The sequence below is a fragment of the Antedon mediterranea genome, chromosome 6 (genome assembly GCF_964355755.1).
Source record: "Antedon mediterranea chromosome 6, ecAntMedi1.1, whole genome shotgun sequence".
Taxonomy (NCBI): domain Eukaryota; kingdom Metazoa; phylum Echinodermata; class Crinoidea; order Comatulida; family Antedonidae; genus Antedon; species Antedon mediterranea.
In genome coordinates this window covers 21,708,617-21,735,658 of record NC_092675.1, presented here as the reverse complement: position 1 = coordinate 21,735,658, position 27,042 = coordinate 21,708,617, and the positions used below count along the sequence as shown (strand labels likewise).

General features: G+C 31.0%; 1 protein-coding gene across 3 annotated transcripts in view; it reads right to left on the bottom strand.

The window, feature by feature from the left end:
- Positions 1–27,042, bottom strand: part of LOC140052619 (maternal embryonic leucine zipper kinase-like) — a 69,584-nt gene that overhangs the window by 8,024 nt on the left and 34,518 nt on the right. The window contains exons 1-6 of one of the 3 annotated variants that reach the window (XM_072098273.1): positions 18,744–18,871; positions 7,057–7,184; positions 3,735–3,820; positions 3,133–3,249; positions 1,644–1,787; positions 410–478 (exon numbers count right to left, since the gene is read on the bottom strand). In XM_072098273.1, the coding sequence (XP_071954374.1) occupies positions 410–478; positions 1,644–1,787; positions 3,133–3,249; positions 3,735–3,820; positions 7,057–7,184; positions 18,744–18,811 (612 nt within the window). In that variant the 5' untranslated portion in view covers positions 18,812–18,871. Of the gene's footprint in view, positions 1–409; positions 479–1,643; positions 1,788–3,132; positions 3,250–3,734; positions 3,821–7,056; positions 7,185–11,317; positions 11,504–18,743; positions 18,872–27,042 lie in introns of those variants that run through there. The other 2 variants (XM_072098274.1, XM_072098275.1) reach the window with 2 other exon arrangements.

The window sequence follows — 27,042 nt, the reverse complement described above, 5'->3', positions numbered from 1 at the left end:
ATGAAATTTGTTCTTATCACTCGAATCACAAATGACATTACACAAATTGGAGATAAACCTAAAAATCTACAACCTAGGGCACATTATGCAACTAAAAAAAAAGTACATTTATAATTATTACACGTACCCTCAGTCTAGCATTAGGCTCGGTTATAAATATTTATTCCTTTCTATCTTATATTATTAGTATAACATTTAAAAAGTGAACAAAACTTATCATTATCATAGACTACTTTGATTCTGATAAATATTAATTCGTTTTCAATGTTTTAATTGATCTATTTACTAGCTTTGCTATATCTGTTTTTGCATCAACGTCTGTACAACACACGTTATCACACGTTTAGTCACGTAACAATGACATAAAGAATTACGAGTACATCAAAGACCCAAAACAAAGATTCATTACCTTTGGTTTTGCAGCTAACCCGAAATCAATCAACTTCAAACTCTGCTCCTCATCCAATAATAGATTCTCCTGAAGGACAAAATAAATATAGCTATTATATATGTCAATGACATCATCTTCTTAATGGAAAAAAAAACCAAAAAACAAACGTAAATCGTACTGATTCAGAACATATGACGCATGATATCTCTGTTGTTTATATCAATTATAACTCTTCTATAAATAGTTTCTTTATGTGCGTCGTGAATGTCCTTGTTTTTTAAAATAATAATTGTACCTTATTATGTTCTGATTGTTTGTTAATTATGGCACTCATGCCAAATTAAAGTGAAATCCAACAAGTTCTGAATCTTCATAAAACTCATTAAAATTGCCATATTTATTTAATTGCAGTTTATAGTAATCTCATTTTCCAACTAAACAATAAAATAAAAATAATGTGTAAAACAATCTTTTAAATTGCATTAAATGTCTTCTTGTTGACCATTTCCCTTCTTTAAATTACATTTTTTCAGGTACAACATTTTTTTTAAACAGGATAATTAAGTATCTTTAAACATTTAAACTTGACAATAAACTCAACTCAAATTTATTCTCAATTTTATTGAAACAATAAAAATATGGTAATTACATACAATATGTTTTCTAATCTATGTTGTATTTATAATTCACAGGCTGAAGCATTAAATACTTATTTAAATTCTACTTTGCGATTTTAACATCTTCATGAAAAACCAAATTGCTTCATACAGTATTTGAAAAATATTGCATTCATACAGTATGACCTTTTCATTCACTGAAAACCAAGGAATTGTGAAATATCCCATAAAAGCAATATAAACTTATTTAATAAAATAATGTAGATTGTTTAGAAAAATAAACTAATATTAAAATAAAAGATGTCTAGGATTAAAATGATTACTTCCCTACTTAAATAAAATTCTTTGATAATAAAAAAACATTATAAATTGAAATAATTAGTGAAAAATGATTTATACTGATGATTTAAAGATATGTTCTGAAAAAATAAGTAAACAATAGAATTGGATGTTTTTTTTATGTCACCTAAATTAAAAGTTTGATTTTATTGTTCATGTTTTGAGGGTCAATACATACAAAACCACCTAATGGTAATCAAAGTTTAATATCTTTACAAGATAAATTAATATAATAATAATAATAATAATAATAATAAAACAAATTAAATTGGTAATTTAAAAACAAAACTACGTACCGGTTTCAAATCCCTATGAGCATAACCATTAAAATGAATGAAAGCGACCGCTGATACGATTTGTCGGAAAAACGCCCTAGCCTCTTCCTCTCTCAAACGGTCTTTAGCAACAATGTAATCAAATAATTCACCACCGGGGCAATACTGTACAAAATAAAATTAATCAATTATTGTAAATCTATTGTTTATCATAATAATAATAATGCTAATAATAATAACGATAATATCTAAGTATAAGTTTTATATATGTACATTATAAATGAAATAAGATTGTGTCTTCAGGCAAAAGTGCATAATGAAACTCGGAACCATTCACATTTGTATTCAGAGTTTGTATTTGTCGAAATTTATACACAATACAAAATTGTAATTTCACTCTTCCCTGATTAAAATATATATTAGGCTTATATTATAAATCCAAAGGTAAATTACTGAAAAAAAGACAATTCTCTGGGTATCACTGGCTGGAAAAATAAAAAAGACCAAAAAGATAAATCAGAACAATAAAGTAAAACAGGTAGAAAAATTAGCAGAGCTTTTGGCCAACACTAGCCCTTCATCAGTGCAAGTCTTATATTATATAAATTTACACAAGATCAGCAAATTAGCTATTATTTTGTCTATCATTTTCAGTGTACATATACTTCATATATATAATCCAGACGCCAGATTTCTGTTTTTAAAGAACATAACTATTTAAGCCTTGATTTACAAGGTCAATTTAAATGCAACGGAGAGACAGAATTATGAACACACTCTCCAATTAACATTATCTCTGTAGTATTTTCATTTTCTCCAGGTGTACAAACAAGTTAAAGCCTAGCAGGGTGGAGATATCGCAATGCGTTCAGTATCAACAACTGCTTCATCACATGATAGTCATATGAAAGGATACTCAGCAACTCGATAGGGGGTGGGCGACGTTTAGTATTTCTTGCGTGTATTTTTAAATACCAGAGGTTAAAAATGAGACTGTATTATTAAGGGTGGGTGCTACTTAGATCAACTATTCATGTTTTGCTAAATGCCAAGGGTTCAGTTGGGTAGACAGCAAGAAAACAATATCAATTTTTGTTCTATAGTAAACAAACAGGTTAGTTGATAAATATGATGGGAAAAGAGGCTACAAAATCCTAGCTTTTTTTCCAAGATTCAATTTTTTTTTTCAAGATTCAATTTTTTTTATAGATGACAATGGTATTATTTGTAAAATTTCAAGGTACAAATTATTCTGCCTCATTATGAAGCAAAATAATAAAAAATCTAAAAGCAATCATACAAATACAGAATCATTTTGCAGAAAATTATTACAGTAGGACACTAATAAGGAGACCCATTTTCAGAACACAAAAATGTGCTCTCTAAATAGGGATATGCTACATATATACACATACATATAGCCCCCTCATTTCGAAAGTGTTCCCTAGGGGTTTCCTAAAGAAGACACTCTATTGTGCGTTGTTTCCATGAATTCCAGGTGGTATCTTACCTCCATCACCATGAAGATTTTCTTTTCAGTTTCAACAACCTCATAGAGGGTGCATATATGCTGGTGGACTAATTCTTGTAAGGCTTTGATTTCTGTTTTTACACGTGGAAGGTCATCCTACACAAATAAAATAAAACATAGAACATTGTTGGTCTTTTCTGGAAAGATATACAGAACAATTAGACTGAGAGAAGATATTGAATTAAATATACAGATAATTACAAGATCTAATTAAACTATTTTGATGTCATTGGTATATTCTTTTTCTGAACAACAACAACAAACCAGACAAGATGGTTGAAATACTTTTTGTTTAGCAACTGAAATTTAATCATGAAAAAGATAATGATTTCCTATGCACAAGTACAAGGAAAATAGAATATTGAATATTTTTGCAGCTTTCATACAAATAGAGTATGTAATTGTAACAATTATGCGTACCTATGTACACATACTTGTGAATTTAATGATTTCTAATGTCTCATAAATAACTTCATGGCATAATATATAAATATAGACCTATGAGTAGGCAGAGGAATTTTGTGAACATATGGCTCTACAATGCTGATATATGGTAATGGTTGGTCAAAAACCTGACTCACCCCGAGTTGTCTTTTGTCCATGATTTTTATAGCGACTTTTTCACCAGTTAGGATGTGCGTTGCTAATTTCACTTTGGCAAAACCACCTAAAAAATATAATATGAAATTTCAGTGAAATTGAAACACTTTTATCATTTTTTTTTACAAATATGTGTTGACATTAGATTTAGAAGTGTTTAATAGAGCTCTGTATTAAAGATCAAAACCCTAAACAAAATAAGATTAATCTTAATTTAATTTAAGAAAATCAGATTTTGAAAATGTCATTTTGCAGTTTTAATAAAGGAAAAAATATTGATTGAATTCATACAGTTTTTTAATGTAAATAATTTTTGTTAATCTAATTTTGGTCAAAGTGAATAACTATGTGACGTTAAAATGGCAAAAAAAAATGTATGTTTCTGTTTTATGATTTCTGTTTCTGTTTTCTGACCACAGAAAATATCTATTTTTAACATCTACCTACAGAGAGCTAAATTAGAAATAGACCGTGTAAATAGAATGTAGACGTCATCTAGAACTGCTAAAGATACATTTATTACAAACATTAATTGTAGTAACAACCATGGTAATGATACTGCTAAATGCGTATGCATAATATGACATGTGATTTCACGTCGTAACAAATTAATAAAACTCAATTTAGCTGTAAGCGTTCAAGTCACAATTTCATGTATTTATTCAGTACACATACAGTAGTCGGCAAGTTTTCTAATGTAGTAAATAAATTCATGTACAACATTAAATAACACGAAGCATGCATTAATAGGTTTTAAGAATATCTTTACAGAAATTTTCTGTAGATAATATTAAAATTAATTTGATCTTTTATTGCAATTGCAATCGTTAAAAAAATATGATGGTTTTGGAGAATCTATTAATAAGTTTGAGGAATAAATCTATTTCTGTAGGAATTGTTTTTATTGTAAAGATAATCTTCAAGTGATGATATAAACTTTAATTTTAAAGATTTAAAGATAAAATTAGAATTATATTTTCTTTTATATTGCAACTGTTATTAAACAAATATTGGTAAATTTATTATTAACAATTTTTCAAAACATCATACACAACCTTGGCGTATTGTACAAAATATTTGCAGTGAATTAAATTGAGATGAATATTTATAATTACAAATTTCAATCATATACACAACCCTATTTTAATCTCTTTTGTATCTTGCTTGCTGGTTTTATTAAATTATATTTGTTACCTTTTAATAAATGTAACCTTGATGCATTAAATTTTCTTTAGAATTATGAAAACTGACACAAAAAAAAAACATATCTCTCATTATAGCTACTATGAAGGAGTACTGAAAGACGTTAGATCACACTTAAAATTCAAACAAAATTTATTTCAGAATAAAATTTAAAATACTAACATTTTCTTTAATTTAGAAAATCGTTTACTTATGTCAAAAGTTGATAATATAAATTTGAATTGGTATTCAGACAATTAGAAATATAGAAAGGCAGAGTGAAAAAAAATGATAGAATATGTAAATTTTGCTCAGATCAATCTATAGACGATAGATTACATTTTACCTTATAATGACATTAGGAAAAACTTGAAGCTCCTTTAAGTTTATTCAACATTTGTATATTAATTTCATCGATTAATTTTCTCAAATGATTATTAGAATATATCTATACATTGATGTGATCAGATAGTAACGAAAACTTCACCAAGACTGTTGAAACTAGATAACTAAAGACTTTCCAGAAACTGGATAACGAAGACCTCACCAAGACTGTACAGTAGTACAAGACCAGATACTAAAACTGCTGACACTAAATAACTATAAGACTTTCCAGAGACCAGATAACAAGACCTCACCAAGACTGTACAGTAGTACAAGACCAGATACCAAAACTGCTGACACTAGATAACTATAAGACCTTCCAGAGACCAGATAACAAGACCTCACCAAGACTGTACAGTAGTACAAGACCAGATACTAAAACTGCTGACACTAAATAACTATAAGACTTTCCAGAAACCAGATAACAAGACCTCACCAAGACTGTACAGTAGTACAAGACCAGATAACAAAACTGCTGACACTAGATAACTATAAGACTTTCCAGAGACCAGATAACAAGACCTCACCAAGACTGTACAGTAGTACAAGACCAGATACCAAAACTGCTGACACTAGATAACTATAAGACTTTCCAGAGACCAGATAACTAAGACCTCACCAAGACTGTACAGTAGTACAAGACCAGATAACAAAACTGCTGACACTAGATAACTATAAGACTTTCCAGAGACCAGATAACAAGACCTCACCAAGACTGTACAGTAGTACAAGACAAGATACCAAAACTGCTGACACTAGATAACTATAAGACTTTCCAGAGACCAGATAACAAGACCTCACCAAGACTGTACAGTAGTACAAGACCAGATACCAAAACTGCTGACACTAGATAACTATAAGACTTTCCAGAGACCAGATAACAAGACCTCACCAAGACTGTACAGTAGTACAAGACCATATACTAAAACTGCTGACACTAGATAACTATAAGACTTTCCAGAGACCAGATAACAAGACTGTACACTAGTACAAGACCAGATACCAAAACTGCTGACACTAAATAACTATAAGACTTTCCAGAGACCAGATAACAAGACTGTACACTAGTACAAGACCAGATACCAAAACTGCTGATACTAAATAACTATAAGACTTTCCAGAGACCAGATAACTAAGACCTCACCAAGACTAGTAAAAAATCAGAAAAGACTGCTTAAACTATGAGTGGCCAGAAGATAATCAAGACCACCAGGGTACAAACAACTAAGCAATCAAACTTAAAGCCCTTTATTAATTAAATTAATTAAAATATTCTAAATAAAGATGAATAATTTATTGAAATTTGATATTAATTCACTCTGTTAAGAAAGTAAACATGCTCGCGTGAAGTTGAAGATACGCGTTCTACTAAATTTGAACTGTCTTTAAAGGTAAAATTAAGTGGAACAAATAAGCTTATATCGCAAATGCTAAAGTGCTACAAATTAATAGACACTGTGACTGGAGAGAAACCTTGAAAATTATCTAAAGTAAACAATGTTAAAACGATTAGACTACAAAGTTATTGATCACATTTGATTGACTTTATGTAGATGAAAATTGATAATTTAAATTGCATAAAATTAATTACTCATAACAGCAACTAAAAAAAAGTCAATTAATTTCCCCACCTAAAATTGAAGTAAACAAATATTTCTTCATAATTTAGCATTTTTAATTCAGCCCACCTCTATTCCCTACCACCCTACACTAACATGAGTATGTTAACTGACGTACCTGAGCCAACGGTTTCTTTCAGGTGGTACCGTTGCTTTATTATATCATATTCTGACGATCCCATTTTTTTTTCAATAACCTGCGGTACTTCACGCACACCATTCACTTCAATTTCAGGCGGCTTTAATCTGAAAAATAATTAAATTTAACTTTGATAAATTTTTATTGGTATAAAAAGAAAAGGGATTTTTTTAATTTATTAAGTAAATGATATAAAATTATTTTGCATTTCTGCTTAGCCAAAAATTATATTTAGTAAATATATTTTATTTTATTGAATTCTTTAGCCTATTAGCTGACAAAAACTACAGAGCAAAAGATAAAATTATAAAAGAATTTTTTTCTTAAATAAATATAAATGCCTCTAAAATAAAAAAGAAGTTCAAATAAGTGACACAAGCCGATCTAAGAAATGGAGTTCTGGAACCATGTCATACAACAAATTTTGAATAAATCTAAAATAATGAATTCTCATGAAAAAAAATTACTTTTACAATAAATGACCAGTGTTCCAAATCTGTTATGAATTTTGAAGTCTGAATAGATAGCTTTTGATGATTTTATTAGACCCAGGAGACTATCTGCTATTTCTCTTAAAATGATAAACAATAAATTGAAAACATTTTTAAACACGTCATCCAAAAGTTATTAAAAACATAATTAATAGGTTAGGTTATACAATATTGGTCCTAGAAATGGTGAACCTGAAAACAAAATAAACAAATGACAACAAACTGAACTTTGATAGTATTTTCTTAAATTTAGGGGAAACCCCACCCACACCAACAACAATATTATAGCATAGGATTATATTATAAAAAAAGTTGGACGATAGGTTATTGTTAATAGTTAAAGTTAAAAATAATAAAGATTAATATAGCGCCGGTTACTGATGTTTCACAGTGCTACTGCAGCATTATTGAAACAGGTGAGATTATAGAAAGAAGCGACAACTAGAACTGGTTTACACGGATAGATATGAAGTAGAAAAACCCCTTGGGATAAGATTTAAAGTGTGTTTTTGAAATCATGGCGAAGCCAAGAGATCGTTTCGTTGTCTCCATGTTTTGCTAAATTACTAATTCACATCTGAACATAAGAAACTTCCTTGACCTCTTGCGTTTACCTACAGTTGCCCAGCGCTGTTTTGTTTACCTCGCGTTTGGTTCATTGAATAGAAGACAGTAAATTTCCAACTCATGAAAATATTCTCATCATTCATCTCATAAACATTCATTATTTTTATAATGCTGCACATAATTAACAATTTAACGAGCTATGAATGGTCACTGTACATCTTTAATGATCAGTTTTATGATCATGTTCTTTTCCTACTAGGTGTGAAAATCACTCATCCATAACAAGATAAACAATGATCAGAGATGACAGAAATACATGCAATTTGCAACAACAAAATGTTGTAATCTATAATTTTATTCGTACCAAAGTCGGGACCAAAGTAATTCAAGGCCATATGTAATTGTTTTTATCAAGTTTGTATTCTTAGTGTTTTTTTTAAATATAAAAATATCTCAACTTCTTCAATGCACATGTTATAATTTGGGCCTCAAAATTGTTTTTGTTTATTCACAGGCACACATAGAGCAGGGAGAGATTCATCTCCCTGCATAGAATGGCCAAGCTGGTTTAAAAATGGAGATTTTTGTTAAATATTTTGATTATCCAGGTCTAAATAATATATTAATATCCATGATACTAAAAAATATCATTTAAAGTCTTAACTCATTTAAGTGGAGGTTTTTTTTGTCATAAGACATGTGACAGGATTTGAACCCAGGACCATATAATTGATCTTAATCACCATGCTACAACTCTAATATATATATCTGTTTACTTATTCCATGTGAGCCGATAACCTTGAATTGTAAGTTGCCCATGCAGATGTAAAAGTACAGTATAACGCCACGCGAACGTATTCAATCAGCCTGTAATTACTCAGTAAGTAATTATAATTAATCTCTATGATTACTATCAATCAATATTAATAAGATTATCAACAATGATGATAAAGCTTGATGACGTACTTGGATCATTGTTATTGTGAGTCATGCACAATATAATGTAAGAAAACTATGGAAAAATAATCAATCAATAAACTGATGATAATGACTCATCTCTTGAAATACGTAAAGAAACATTTTTATTAATTTTGTTTAATTAATTATAAATGTATATTGATGTTTACAATGACAGTGAATCATCATGATAAAGCAGAAAACAAATTTCAAATTTTAATTTTTGAAATTTCACTAATCGATCATTGAAAAACTATCTGTAAAACTATAGTATTAAGTCATCGTAAAAAAAAAAATTGTGCAACTATTGACTATAAATATTGGTGCAGTACTCTCTATTTTTTAAAGCTCTACTACAGTACTTTAGATCAAACAAAGTGGTCTATGGGATAACCACTAGACTGGAAGTGATGTGTTCGAGTCCCACTTGTGCAAATAACCAATAATTTTATTGTTTTAGGTCTAGTATCTTTCAGAATCATTGGTGTTTATTTATTCTATTTAAATTCATTTATTTATAGATTAAAAAAAAAAATGATGTGAATTAAATAATTATTCCTGATAGATTGGAAATGTTCATTACATTAATACCTATTTAAAATTATTTCTATTGGAAGAACTATTACTTTACACAATCACAATTACTATGCCCTATGTATCCAGGATTTCTTCTCATAAAGCATTTTTATTAAATAAAATAAAAATCGGTAAATGACTCCAAAGTTATTTTTATGATAGTAAAATGACGTCAATGCACTTTGTACTATGTCATCCAAATGGCAATTTAAAAAAGATATTAATATTTCAAAACAAAATTAAGCCATAAATAACTCATGCAATTGCAGTACAAGATTGGAAAACAAAAACTATATTTAGACATATGAATTGCTTTCTACGTCACTGTGTGTGGCATTAATACCCATCGGTAGATAAAGAGCAAAACGTTTTCTTCATAGAAAAAATCAATTTTAAATCAGTTAAAATCTGAAAACACAAGTAAAAACTGCTAAAAGACACATCAGTATACAAAATAACATCCTTTGGGACACCCCTATCAAGGGGACACTTTCCTATCAAACAAAGAGAGGTAATACTGTACAAGGTTCAAAACTGGCATAATGTACACCCTATTTAAACTGAAGGCATCCTCTTGATAGGGTTCTATATGTGTATACTTTATCAGTTTAAGAATAGATCATTTTTATTTAAAAATTATTATTGTTATCTTTAATGAAAACGTAGGATGGGTTTTAGCTATTTTATATTAAATAGCTGTAGTTCCAAATGTTGTACCCTATCTCCTCCTATACCATGGGTCAATACTTACTGTATGCTGTGATTCAGTCCACAATGTCTAAAACAGAAAGCTGGACTAATTTCTATTTCAACTAACTAAATTTAAATGTATTATTTTGTATTTGATCCCATCAAAGTTAGTTCAATAATGGTATAATTATTACTAGTAATGGATTTTCCATAAAAAGCTTGATTAAAAAAGTTTCAAAGTATTAATATTTTTAGTTTTACATCTAATTGCTACAGAAATGGTGCAATGCGGCAGGAGGAAATTATTTGTCTACTGTATCTTTCTCTATTGTGACATTGCCAGCAGAAAGTACCTCTATCTGCATTCTGGTTGTGCCACTACCATTAGCCATAGAACGTAAAGTATTGTCTTTTCCACCCCACAATGCATCTATATCTGTAGTTTTGACAGTGCCACCACCAGTAGAATGTACCTTTCTCTGTCGCAGTATCGACATCGCCAGAGAGTACCTACTGTATCTGCGTTTTGGCAGTCTCGCCACCAGTAGAATGTACCTTTCTCTGTGGTAGTGTCGACATCACCAGAAAGTACCTACTTTATCTGAATTTTGGCAGTGTTGCCACCAGTAAAAGGCAACTTTCTCTGTGGCAGTGCCACTATCACCAGAAAGTACCTACTGTGTCTGCATTTTGGCAGTTTTTCCATATGCACCTTTCTCTGTGGCATTGCCCATCTTCACCATAAAGTATCTACTGTATCTTCAATCTCCGGCAGTGCCACTACTATTAGACAGTACCTTTATAAGTGTGAATGTGAAACACTAGAATTGTGCCCCTAAAAATTAGATTTATCTGCACTATGAGTGGCAGAATATAACAACATATAAATAAAAGCCAATCTTACATTAAATACAATAAAATGATTTGGAAGCAACAAACGAAAAAGATAAAATACTTACAAGACAGTGTTCATGAGGAGGTTGTGATATAACATCTTTGTAGGACCTACAACTTTTTAACCTTTGTTAAAATCAATTATTACTGCTAACAAATATTGAAGAAAGTTCAGTGTTTGATAAATCCAAATGTGTTCGCTCTGTTGTTAACGTAGTCGATGCAGTCCGGTCTTAAATACAAAATTGTGTGATCATAGACTTAAACATCATGCTTGACTGCATCTACAAATACTCTTGTCCTATTGGCTGGATAGATTACTATGCATCATAGGATTGACGAATCATAAAACATCTATCTTAATTGAACTGGTCATGAATTAATGGACCTCCCACTAATGACTTTAATACCAACATTATATGCAAGGTTTCAAATATTACAATATATACACAAAAACATGTCATAATTCCTTTTCCTTTTCTCTATCTATACAAAAAGATATCATATTTCCATATTCATATCACATCCAATATTTATCAATATTGGTTTACTGAAATAAAAGTTAATGGGTATGAAATTTTAGGATGGTAACAGAAAAATACACTTATCTATGTATTTTTTGTCTTTTGCTTGACGTAATTGTCTTTTGATACATGTTGTTTTAAATTTGTCAAGTATTGAAGTTAATAAATTAAAGGATTAAGAAGCTTAATTTAGTAGGATTAAATCATAACATAAAAATATAATAAAAAAACAAATAAATATCTCTCCATTTTCATAGATTTAAATAAACAAAAAACCGGAATCAATTGGGATATAAGTACAGAATTCTCTATTGAATAGACTATAGTAACGGTACTTACATAGATAAAACTCAGTAATTACAAATAATGAAATAAAAGGAGAGCACTCCGATTTTGGACATGGAGTAGAAGATGGCATTTTTGAAAACCTGCATCACACGACCTTTAAACATTTTTATAAAGTTCAGTGTAATAGAACCATTAAATAATACTTTTATCATGCGATAGAACTAATACCGAATGGCACGTGGCACGAAATTAAATGGCAATGATGCGCTCAGGTGTTATATGAAATGGAAATAAATTATGAACCTATGAATTCCTTGACCTGTTCAATTAAGCATGTATACAATCTAGACTAATACAATAAAAAGGAGGTAATATAGATAATGACAAAGAAAACATTCCTGCAGACATAAACAAATAGCAGCGTTTCTGAGAAAACGCGGATGTCAACCAACAAATCAGTATACCGAGAAATCATATTGCGCACTCACTGTTATGGCTAAGCCTCACTTTGAAGACAATTAGAACGTAATTAATGACACGTCAATAGTCCAGGCATGACTACCACAATCTGTACGTGACTGTGAGTGTTAAGCAATGAGATAGTTCAAAGCAATTCCTTTAGATTAGGTTAAAAAATAAATAAAATCACAGAAAAAAAAAGAAAAGTCTGTAAATATTGCATAAATCATTAATTTAGATACACACCATATAACCATAAATTCAATTACCACTACAATCCAGACCAATTCAAGGATACCTCTATTAAGGGACACTTTGTTGGGTCCCAAACATGTACCTTTAGAAGAAGGTCTATTGTAATCACATCTAATTGCAGGGGCGCAGCCAGTGGGGGTTCACAGGGATCCTGACCCGCCCCCCCACCCTAACTTTTTAGCAAAAAAAAAATTGTGAATACAACGTCCTCTTCACAACGAATCTTCAAATCACAATTTTTATCAACTTGTTATCAACAAAATAGAAACAAATGACATATCAATGCAAAGTGCCGTAGTGCATAATCACAAGCGGGAACAGTCGATGCAACAGTGCTGCAAACATTGCTACGGGCAGTTTAATTTAAAGTAACAGAAAAAAAGTATGCGGGGGTGAATCTCATCCTTGCGTTGGTTCCCACTGGGGAAGCAACGCAAGGATGTTGATGCAACACAAGCGGTTGATACAGTTCGAATAATTAATTTCTTGTGAATGATCAAGTTGTTTCTGTTGTTTGTGCATGCATAAACGGATTCAAATGATCTAGATGATTGACCTGGAACGCCAAAGCTTCCAGTCCATTGTTATACTCAAATATTGGTTGACCTCCCTTGATTTCATCGCTGGCTGCACCACTGAATTGAGGGGGTATTACATTGTGAAATGTACAATAATCATGACGATCCATATTATGTATGTTAACGTCACAAAAATTGTTTAATTCAATGTTTGCATTTCATAGGATATCCTATAAAGGAATCAGATTTCGTTTAGGGAGATATTGAACGCAGATTTGCAAATCACTTTGAAAGCGGTTGATGTTTTTGTAGTTACTGTAGATTCAAGTCCTTAGTTTACATGTTTAATCCTAATGACGTCAAAATAAAGATTACTACCTGATCATTATGTCCATATAACTGCAAGAGAACGCTGCATGATTGTTAACATGATCAAAATGTTTATGTTATAAAAATTGGACTTTAGAGTCTTAATCACAATATATCATTCAATCAGACTTGAAGTTCAACTTATGCAATATTTGATTGATTGCTTTATCCCAGCAAATTGATGGGATCTGGAATGAAATTAGGGGAGTATATATTCAGAGACTGCCGTGGCACAGCATGTTTTCCTATAAACAGCATACCATACAGCATATTATCTTTTCTCTTATCTGTTTATTATTGTATTAATGTATGTGTTAGGGCCTGTTTCTGCTGCAACTGCTCAAAATACGGTATAAAAATACGGTATAAAATACGGTATTTTTTATACCGTATTTTTTAGTACCCCGTTTCTGCTAATAATACTTCTTGGGTGGTCGTGTTAAATTTCATCTTTTTTACCCATTTATTATTATTATTATTATTATTATCATTTATTTGATCGATAATTAAAAGTCGCAATAAAGGAAATTTTACGTATCACTTTCAACAGCCTAGCCCTAGTGATAGAGATGTTGTGAGAGCACAGAAAACATCGTAATGGGGACAATTAATTCGTTCCCTCCCCGAGTTATTGTATTTTACAATGGTGTACTGCTTTCGCAGGCTCTTCAGCTTTGAGTTTACTTGCTTTGGAGACAAGTCTATTCCATACTCCTGCTTTATTTTTTTAGAAATGTCTTTATAAATGTGGTTGTCCCTTTTATTACCTTTTAGTTGGCCAGACATTTTAGCTTCCCCACACACATTTATTTAGTAAAACTGTGACGTCTTCGCTCCACATTTTCGCCGAATATATCTATACACGTGTGTAAAGCAGCTGACAGCGACAGAAAATAAAAACACGAATGTTGACCTTTTGTCATGTAAAAAAAAAATACGGTATTTTTTATTGGCAGCAGAAACGGGTACAAAAAATACGGTATAAATTTGTAAATACCGTATTTTATCCACAAATTTTGTGGGGAAAATACGGTATACAAAATACGGTATATTTTTTATGAGCGCAGTTTCTGCTGCCAAAAATATACCGTATATATACGGTATTCAAAAAATACCGTATAATATACGGTATTTAGTTGGCAGCAGAAACAGGGCCTTAGAAGTACAAGCATTCCTTTATTTGGGCCTATCCCCTGGCCTAAGTCCAAGGGTGGATGGCTGTAATAAAACATTATCAAGAAATGCACATCAAATTCTCTCACATTATGATTGTTAGTCTCAGGAGAACAATTGTAAATTTATTAAGCAAGATTTACTAAGGGAGCGTCGTCAAGAAGTTTCCAAGTATCAAATCGTTACGCCATTAGTCTAATAAACATCGTTAAAGCTGTCACGAACACAAACACTACTATCATATTTTTATCCGACAGTTTGTGTATCCCCTGCTCGTTAAAATCGCAATATATTAACCTCCAATTCAATAAAGAGTATGTCATGGAAATTAATAGTCTGACCTGCAAATGACCTTTCAACAGTATAATTAATTTTAAATTAACGTATCAATAATGACACTTCTAGAGTGTTCAGTAAGTTCTAATTGATTGATTAATTGATTAATATAATGTTTTTTGAAATACCGAGAATGTAAAGAGTTATCATGAAACGAGGTTGATATATTTGGGAAAAGTACAAGAAAATATTAAAAAATTAGTTCACATTAATATTGCCAACATTTGAGTACACCTGTCTATTTTTGGACTTCCTAAAGCCTTGTTCACACTGGACTTTAACAATGAATACATTTTACCATGGTAAACTTTACCCAAAGCGATTTTTGTCACCACACTTGGATAATTCAGTTCATTTTTACCATGTTTTAGATATAACAGTTGCATGGTACAGTAGTTTCACCATGGACGTATTAATTACTAAAATACCTCCATGGTTTAACCAAGACCATGGTAAGTTTACTTGGAATAGGCAGTGGTTGGTAAAATTAACAGTTCGACTCGGTTAATAGGGACTTTTCGATTTGAGTGAACGTGCACAGACATTCCTGTCCATAGATATACAGTATGAATGTATGTTTTGATTGGAAATTCATATTGACTTGAAAAACAACATATGATATAATGACACTTGTAATTTAGTGCGTGTGGTGGTATTTTACTCGGCTAGTGGCTTGCGATAACTTACCGAATAGTCAGGACAGGATGATAATGTTTTTTTTTAATTCAACATTTACTTAGAATGTAGTTTGACGACATTTTTCATCTGTATTTTCGTTATTTTTATTGGTCTCTTTTTTAAAAAAAAGAGTAAATTGAATGGAAACCAGTCCTCCTTTTTAATGGAATGACCTTTAACGTAGACAATTGACATTTCAATTTATTTTATCTAATTTATTTTTATCAAGTTTTTAAAATTAGTAAATTGTTAATCATCTTAAAATATAAAGCAGGTGGGAGTGTTGACATTTAACAACTTCGATTTAGTCTACAATGCTGTACTATCTAATATTTAATTTGTCTATCAAAACCATTAGATTAATTCAAATTAATCATACTGATATAACATTCCTAAATCATTTATAAATCAAATCATTTTGAAAACAATAAAAACAGGAGAAAAGGGGAAAATGGTTCTAAAACTAAATTTAAAAGGCAAAAAGCTGTTCTATTACAGTCAAACACTTTCTCAAAATGAATGTCAATGCCCTGGTATCAATTTTAACGATTAAATAAACGTTAACAAAATATATATACATAGAAATTAGCACTGCCAAGCTACGTGTTCATGAAACTTGTCACCAGAGAGAATGAAATGTGACGGAAACATTTAGTGATGGATCAAATAAACGATAATATTTATTGTTCCTCCCCACAGGAGAATAACCAGATGTGGTATCCAGCACGTACTCTGTAATGAAACTGTGAATCTTGATTTCTGTGAAACATCCATTTACAATAATCATTACAATCTCTCAAAGGGATTGAATATTTTACTTAAATACTAAAGCTTTAAATGTAATTCTATATATTTGTATTTTCTAATTAGAATGTTTTACATCAATATATGATTGATCTGTATCTTGTATACATTTAATTACATTTTCTTTCATTTCCAACTACTTCATATTTAACATTACTAAATTCTAAACTAATCCTGTTATACTTTACAAAACTTTACACGTTTTTGCAATCTGTAAGAAGAAATAATATAGTACACTATTTTTCAAATAATATTAAACTCTTAAGTATAGCTTAAACCGTTCCACGAAGTTTAGTTTTCATATACATTTGTTTTTCCCAGATAATATCCTATTTGGTTCAACAGGAGTCAATTGGTAGCATTTAAATATAAATAAAATAATATAAGTTGAAATCCATATTTCTTTGAATTTAGTTCCGTGGCAGTTCAATAGAAACGCTTATTATCCATACGCCTGACATAAAAACACGAAGACAAGTACATTGCCCACTTATGCGGCGGCCAGGCTGATGGTAAGCCAGCTGTGAGATTCATGTCTGTGGTTTATAGCTCATGCATGTTACCTAGTTATAAGAATAATAACTTACCATTTACCCTGCTATCAACCTTGATTGTTTACAGAGTAGACAAATTAAAACCTGTCTACACCGAATGAACTAGCCAATCAAATTAGAACCTAGATAGCTATTTACTTTAATTATTCTCTGAACACTACAGGGTGCAATTAGCTGAAAGTTTGTTAGAGCATGTTGCCTTTAATGTTAACCTAATTGAAATGTTTTTCTAAACGATCTCAGTAAATGGTTTTTGCAGTTTGTTTTATGTTGTCATTTATTCACATTCGCAATGTTGATGATTTTATTCTTTCAATGTAGAAGTTTATAATAAAAAAAATCTTTAAATAATTGAATAACAGGTTTATAGTATAGTACACAACATAATGTATTCACTGCAGTAACTGCAGTAACTGCAGTTGAGTAAATGTAATGTAATAATGTCAACCTCTCGGTTTGTCTTAAAATTACATAACAAATCGTAATCGTAACAGATTGAAGATTGCAAACAGAAGCTATGACGATTTGAAATTACTGTATATACAATTTTAAAATGAACAAAATGAATGACCGTCATTCAGTGTGTACTCAAAGCAGGTGCAATTGTTGTTGTTTGACTATGAGAAATATTTTAAATTATTTTTATTGATTTATTAATTGATATTAAAGAAAATATACTATTTACAATTGACCTGTACTTAATAAAGTGAAAAAAAATCCTAAAATTATAATTTATTATTAAAGCATTGAGGCTAAATTATAATATAAACAGCTAGGAACGAATTACCAGAACGTTTTGAGGACAGATGTGATTGAATTACATAATCAATTGATGTGACATTTAAAAAAAAACGAGAATAAACCGTGGGCTGATCATGCATATAGGTTGAAATAATTACCTAGTTACAAAAACCAACTTATTTTTTTTTCAACATAAAATAAATTGACCCTATGTGAAGTATTTGGGTTGGGAATTTACATGCATTCACATACATTTGAACAATCCTGAGACGAATTATAAGCACATTTTCTAGGGTTGTTCTGGGTGATTCTATACATAAGCAGTAGAAAGTGAGTAGAGTTCAATCCTAGTAATGTTTTGTAGAGGGTCTCCACACCAGATAACCCACTTTCCGATATTAGGATACTGGCACAGGTACATTTCATAAGAAAAACTCTTTATTTGCAGACTTTTCTGTATGGAAATAAACTTTAATTTTTCTTTTCAACTTGTTATAGCTTAGTTTACACTAGTATGCAACATAAGGATATAAGCCAACATTGCAGCTTATGTCGTTGTGTTGCATCCTAGTGGGAACCAAGCTTTAGCCCAGCATTTATTTGGATTTAATCTCGTACAGCATTGTTAGCATCCAATGACTACCCAAATTTGCATTTCAGGACGGTATGGAGTGAGAACAATCAAAGGTTACAACTATATAGTCTTGAATACTTTATACCTTAACCCATTCTCTTAACAGTCTGAAACATATGTAAATATTATATAGATGACTAAAATGAAAATACTCTTACCCATTTCCATTAAACAGATCATTAAACTGTTGTCCTAAAACTTCTTTAACTATATCTATAATTTCCATTTTTATGCAATTCTGTAATCCAAATATTCAACAACAAACACCAGCCCAACTACTACTAATGCCTTTTGGAAAGTAAAATACCATCTATACAGCACAAATATATTCACTAATTTGTACAATTATTAGTGGTATAAATCTCAAACGTCATTAGGTAGGTGTTAAGTCACCTCGATATATGCATGAAGGAGAATTCTCTTTAAAAAAAAAAATGAAATGTAAACAAAACCCACACAATTATAAAACACGGTCAAGGTCTGAAATGATAGGAATTTATATATTTCAAGCAGAAACGATTCAGATTATTCCAACAATACATTTAATTGTTCTATACTTTGATCGTCTGTTGCAAAGATTGCTGTGCGTCTGCCGTAAACAATAAGCTGCGTGTCTGTCAAACATGTTTTTGACAGAAAGAATGCACTGATTCAGTGTTATGTACAAGGTCTGGTTCAGACTGTTTAGAATCTGGGGGAGCTACTATTTGTGAACATAAAATAAAAAAAATATTTGGTATTATAACACACCTGGCAGCCTTGTTACATTAAATAATGAATGTTTATATTCGTGCAATGGGGCAAATCATTTCATTCTGTTAAAGATGAAATGTTCTATTTTCACCTTAATGACATTATTTGTATAATATTTTATACATAATTTGGTGTATTATATTTAAACTAACTAAAAAGAAACAAGGTTGAGGTTTTCAAATGAGTTAAGTTACAATGATTATAAGTTAATAACTGACTTCAATTATATTTAAAGATCGTGTTATTCAACTGAGAAGGAGAGAAGATTGAGTCACAGAACAGATTACAGTATCTTGGACTGATGATTCAGGGTAACGAACTGCACACACGACAACTAGATATTTCTATTCTAAGAAATACTACTAGTTTTTTTTTCTACTTAAGTTAAATGGACTTGACTCGCATCTAAAGAATGTCTGCCAGGGCTTTCCTGGAGAATGCATCATTCTATTTGTAGATCGTGATTGAAACTGGAATTCATAAGACATTATATGTATATGTGGTAAGGACAACATTGCAAAAGGGCATTTGATGACGTAGTAGAACTCATCATTGCCGGTAAAGGATAGTTGTAAAGGGACATTTTATGACGTATTATGTAGAACTCAACATTACTGGTAAAGGATAGTTTGTAAAGGGGCATTTGATGAAATAATGTAGAACTGATCATCATTGCCGGTAAAGGATAGTTTGTAAAGGGGAATTTTATGACGTAATGTAGAACTCATCATTGCTGGTAAAGGATAGTTTGTAAAGGGGCATTTGATGATGTAATGTAGAACAACATTACTGGTAAAGGATAGTTTGCAAAGGGCATTTGATGACGTAGTGTGCAGCTCATAATTGCTGGTAAAAGGATAGTTGTAAAGGGGCATTTGATGACGTAGTGTGGAGCTCATAATTGCTGGTAAAAGGATAGTTGTAAAGGGGCATTTGATGACATAATGTAGAACTCATCATTACTGGTAAAGGATAGTTGGAAAGGTCATTTGGTGAAGTAGTGTGGAGCTCATAATTGCCGGTAAAAGGATAGTTGTAAAGGGAAAAGGATAGTTGTAAAGAGGCATTTGATGATGTAATGTAGAACTCAACATTACTGGTAAAGGATAGTTTGCAAAGGGCAGTTTATGACGTAGTGTGCAGCTCATAATTGCTGGTAAAAGGATAGTTGTAAAGGGGCATTTGATGACGTAATATAGAACTCATAATTGCTGGTAAAAGGATAGTTGTAAAGGGGCATTTGATGATGTAATGTGGAGCTCATAATTGCTGGTAAAAGGATAGTTTTAAAGGGGCATTTGATGACGTAATATAGAACTCATAATTGCTGGTAAAAGGATAGTTGTAAAGGGGCATTTAATGATGTACTGTGGAGCTCATAATTGCTGGTAAAAGGATAGTTGTAAAGGGGCATTTGATGACGTAATATAGAACTCATCATTGCTGGTAAAAGGATAGTTGTAAAGGGGCATTTGATGACGTAATATAGAACTCATCATTGCTGGTAAAAGGATAGTTGTAAAGGGGCATTTGATGATGTAATGTGGAGCTCATAATTTCAGGTAAAATGATAGTTGTAAAGGGGCATTTGATGATGTAATGTGGAGCTCATAATTGCAGGTAAAATGATAGTTTTAAAGGGGCATTTGATGATGTAATATAGAACTCATCATTGCTGGTAAAAGGATAGTTGTAAAGGGGCATTTGATGACGTAATGTGGAGCTCATAATTGCAGGTAAAATGATAGTTTTAAAGGGGCATTTGATTATGATTTAATTGCAATAATGAAGTTATGAGTACATTAAATATACAGCTACTAAACTACTATATCAATTTATGTATCATATGTAGATATGTAGATATATAATTTGAAAAAAAAATATGTAGGGAATCTAATGCTGTAAAATCCCTCTCCCACGCACTTTTGGTACACCCCTATTCAAGGGACACTTCCCTGTGAAACGACTGAGAGGAAATATATGTTTTTTAACACCACGTAGACACCCCTATTAAGGTGACACTTTGTTGGGTCCCGAAGGTGTTCTCTTAATAGGGGTTCTATAGAAAATTACTTTACAGTACTACTGTTAGAAATAAACTGATGGAATTCTAGGACTTTAATTAACGACAAGTTTCCATCTTCATGTAAAAATGTCATTAGCGAACTGATGAGCATGTTACAAATATTGTCAATGACAAATAAGGCTAATAATATGATCTTCAACAAAATGAGTTTGTGGAAAGACATGTATTAAAGCTATCAAATGAATTTGAAGAAAGTAGATAAAACCATTAGAATAGGATTAAACTTGTTGAAAGTGTAATAACATCTATTACATAGAAATATTCCTTATATTTGAAAAACATATATTATTATACAAGTTGAAAAAGTTACAACAACTAATGTACTGAAACAGCAGATGTACAAGAAAAATTAATAATAAAACTATTAAAAAATGCATTTATAATTTTGCCATATTTCACACAATAAATTATGATAATAAGTAAGTCATCTATATATAAATTTACGTAAGGGCAAAATTTGGTAAATCGCGCCTTACTTCTATAATTTTTACTCGATGGTATATAAAGTTGGTTCGTACTTTCGGTACTGATTTTAACCACCTGATGTAACCCTGTTTACTAATTAAATTAAGTTAGATAATAAGTTATTGACGGTTAAAACGAATTTAGGTTCCAAGATTTGCCCCAAATAGGGGTGTTTTCCGACCGTGGTATACACTGTATAATGGATGTCCGTCTTGAAAAATACCCGCCACAAAAATGCGAGGAGGCTTCGCATTTTCCTATCTCCTCCTACGATAATTGTTTTTAATAGCTGAAAACCGGTTGAACAGCTAGAGTACACCATCATAATGTTGAAGACAGGCCGATTTTCTTTAAAAAATACTATTTTGATAGATTTAATATACGATTATACAAATCTATTGATTTGCGATGAATGGAACATCCCAATCTCTCAGTCTGCCAGAGTTTGGTTTAACACAAGTACTGTAGGTAAATTTATGAGCCCTTGGTTTAACACATACGGTAGGTAAATATATGGGCCCTTTGAGAATAAACTTGCGAGATTGTGGATAGGCTCTACTGTTAGATATATAAACACATTATTATATACAAATAAACTTTATACTGACAGTTCTTTCTCAACGTTTGTATTAATTAATAATTACCAAATATAAACGTCGTAGTGGTGTATCGTGACATGGTACTTTAATATTTCAATCGATTATGACAGTGACAGTTTTAACTAAACTAAATAAAGAATGTTCTCTAATATAATTAGGAATCTCTTGCCATACACGGGGAAAATTAGTGTACAATGAATATTTAAAATAAATAAATAAATAAATAAAATAAAAAAAGTATTAAATCGCAAATGTTTTACTGTATTTAGAGGTATATTATTTATAGGCCTATAAAACATGAAAAAAATATTTCGTTACTGAGTGGATAAAAGAATATATTTAAAAATTGTTCCTCTTTGTACCTATCCACTTTCCCATCCCTCAACCCTAATGTTACATACAAAACACAAATTGGGTTTCTTTAAATGAGTCCAAATCAAAAACTTGGACTCATTTTGTGATAAGTTTCTCCTTCGGAAGTAATTCCCAGGGTGCTAATTTTAGTTGACTAGATAAATCATCGTGTCTATTTATTTGTTTCTGTAAACGACAATGTATAGGCCTATAGTCTTGCGGTACGTACATTTGAAATCGCCAGTTTTGTTACGCTGAAATTACTGTGTATTCGAGAACCATCTGTGGGCACGACCTAGATGGTACGCGAGCGAAGCGAGCGTACCATCTAGTTTAAATAATTTTATTTGAAAGGAAGTTTTTATATCTGAATTTTGCTATATTTCAATCAATCTGATATTTAAGCAAGAAAATTAAGCAAATTTTAATTAATTATTTAAAAATGCATTTGTAAGTTTTTATAACTGAATTGTGCCATATTGCACACAATCAATTATTATAGTTATAATAGAGTTCTGCGGTTTGACGTCACAACAGTATCTTAGCTTGATTTTTTAAAACTTAAACTGCAGTTGAAGAATAAATAGATTATTAAAAACAAATATTTAGTGATCTTTTGAATTTTTAGTTTGTTTTTATTGAAAATTAGTTTTAAAATGACTACTTCAATAAGCATATTCCAAACAATTGGTAAAATAGGAGTCACTTAGGCAGGTTAAACGCATTTTTTGGTTGGCTAGCAACCATGCAGCGCCACCTACCATCCACGCAGCGCCATCTACGGTCGTGACGTCAGCACCGCAGAACTCTATACACAGAACTAAACTAGATTTGAAAATGTCACTTTAGATGAATCAGGCTATCCAAGCAACCGTGCAATGTACATTAAAATATGAGAGTGCAAAAATTATCTGCCAGTCTATGAACCTAAAGAATCTACAGTATGTAAATTATCAAATTAAAAAAAATCAGAATATAAAAAAAATGCATATTATAAACAATATATTTTATATGTACCTGAATTCTGCCATTTTCTTATATATGTCATGCATTCCTATTAACTCTGGATTAAATTACAATTGACCAAATTGTTGTATTAATAAATACACTGCATGACGTGAATGGTAACACAGCCTAGTAACCATATCAAAGTTGTTTCCATTTTAATACCTTCAAGTTCTCTTATTAAAAATTAAATTACATATCCAAAAGTTCATGAAATGACCGTGAACCCACTATCTATGACGTAATAGGCTGAGTGACCTACCTGTGTGACATCATAGATTAAATTACAATTGACCAAATTGTTGTATTAATAAATACACTGCATGACGTGAATGGTAACACAGCCTAGTAACCATATCAAAGTTGTTTCCATTTTAATACCTTCAAGTTCTCTTATTAAAAATTAAATTACATATCCAAAAGTTCATGAAATGACCGTGAACCCACTATCTATGACGTAATAGGCTGAGTGACCTACCTGTGTGACATCATAGATTTGAACATGTGATCACAAATAATGCGGATCGGTGCACATACAAGTGGCTGAACTCAGTTGGGGATTATCAGGAAAATCTATAGAATTGTAGTTTGTAATGCTTGAGCGGGCTTAATTGGAATTAAATTTGATAAAACAAGGATAACTGTCTTTTATTTGAAAAGAAAAATTAACTGAAATGCGCAATATATTTTCTAAAGAGATGAATTAATTGAATTTGTAATTAGAATTATGTAAATAAGATATATTACATTTAAGCACCAGTCAATACAACGGACAATAGATATAACTGCATGATCCTCAAATTATCATAGTATCAATAGGCATAGTGGAAAACTATAAAATTTTTTCTATTTCTGTTTATGGATCAGGCTCAATTTATTATTAGTCCAACATACAGTAAGTACAGCATAAAACTAATAAACGACAGACAACCTGTCTTCTCAATGTGATCATGTACTCTGGCAATATAAGGCTCATTTAGTAGCACGACATACTGTATCTACTGTACCTATTTATGTAGTTTTCTGATGCTAGTTCAGGTTACAGAAAGCGGCATGTGGGCCACACAAATCATATGGAATTAGCCTACTACTGTAGGTTGTTTACACCAATGGAATATGGCGTATTGGCATATGACGCTGATAGCAAGGTCAAATTATAAACCACATAGAAAAAACGAAGGTGTTCAGAAACAAGTCTATGCTTAACGTTACAATGGAAATTTGGCGTATTAACAAATGACGCTGATAGCAAGATCAAATTATAAACAACATAGAAAAAACGAAGGTGTTCAGAAACAAGTCTATGCTTAACATTACAATGGAAATTTCATCTTTCAGGATCCTTCTTGTCATCATAGGAAATTGGACACAACGCTGAATTACATATGCATCGCTATATATTGAAACACTTTAATATTTCAGTACAGATACAACATTTAGTGTAGTACGCTAAAACAATACACTTGGTTGGTGTGGACGTTAATCAAAAGAAATACAAATCTAGAATTAATCAATGTTTATAAAGGAAATATAATTCAGAAAAAAGTTTCAGAAAAATGGAATGAGCCTTTTTTTTTTAGTTATTAGTTATTACTAAATGTACATACGTCAACACACAGCAGGCAAACTATAAATAAATAATGTTGGAGCCATGAATGTTACAATTCACACGGTATGTTATTTTCTGTAGCAAATATACAAATATTACACCAATACTTGTGTGGTGAGGTGTGGATAAGTTGTAAAATTCTTTACAATGTTACAGATAATTCAGTATGTAACAATAACAGTCAATACACAGTAGGAATGATCCATAAATAATTTAAGTCCTGTATATTGATGTTTGTAGTATGCACGAGGTTTTTTCACACAGAGTATATTGTTTGGGACAATAAAGTGTAGGCCTTTATAATTATTAATGGAATATATTATGTATAATTGCACCTTATGACTTTTGGTATGGGTGATCATGCCTAGTCTATAATAACAACAAAGGGTGAGGGGATTGGATAAAAAAGAAGAAAAAAAGAAAGAAAATAGAAACGAATGAGAAAAGGTGAAATATGCTATTTGTTTAGCAACTTCCATGTGTATCTCTGTAGCTCACGGTAACGGCATGTTTCTATTACAAGGATTTGGACACACAGTATGTATATTATCCCAACAAAAGCTCATCATGATTAATCGTGTTGTAGTGTGGACAAGTAAAATTATGAGGCAAGTAGTAGACCAGTAGCCTAACTCGACATCCCTTCCCCCAACCCCACCCCCCCCCCCCCATTATGAAAAAAGAGTGTTATAATATACAAATAAGGTATATTAAATTAATTTTAATCAGTAAATATTATTGTATATAATGATCAGTTTCAGCTGGATGGACCACCATTTTTAAATATGGTTGAAATGAAAAAATAAATATATCATCCAGTATAATCCATTGTGTAAATCAATCCTTGCAGTATATTCTAAATACAAACAAGGAAATATTTATATTTAAACAATTAAATGTCAATGAACTGACTAAAATGTAATTTTATTAACTTCTATTTGAGAATGTTACTACATATAGTGTTGTTGACATGTACTGTATGTATTCATGTTAAACTTGAATACCTGTATGTGTCAAACTGTTTAAATGAACACAATCCTGCCTGATTTAACCAACTTGTTTTGCTAAAAAAAAGCTATTCTGGTATACAATGGCTTTGCGTGATCAGAGATGAGATTAAAAGGTTTATGAAAACTCCCATTAAGGTATAATTTGCGCATACATATATCAGTCTTTTAAAGCACAAAAGGATGATGGATAACATGTGTCACAAACTATAGGATACAATTTATCTACAGTAGTTGAAATGAAAGTTGTAGAAGATGGAATAACAACATATGGATGAACATTTATTATACTTTGATATACACAAGCTGATAGTACAGTACAGTATCTGGTATATTGTAGCTTGTTGATTGGTTAAAGACTTACTCCCCTAGGGGTCTTGATGTAAAATACTTGTCTTTTAATTATAAAATAAAAATAATTATTTTAATGGGAAAGTAACTGTAAGCAGAAAAACAAATCCAGAATGTCAAAAAAAAAAAAAAAAAATAGTAAAAATCACTCAATTGTTTGTGTGCAGAGATGGAAACAGTGTTGTTGGTATAGGCTATGAGTTTTGCTTACCTTGATATTAACCAACA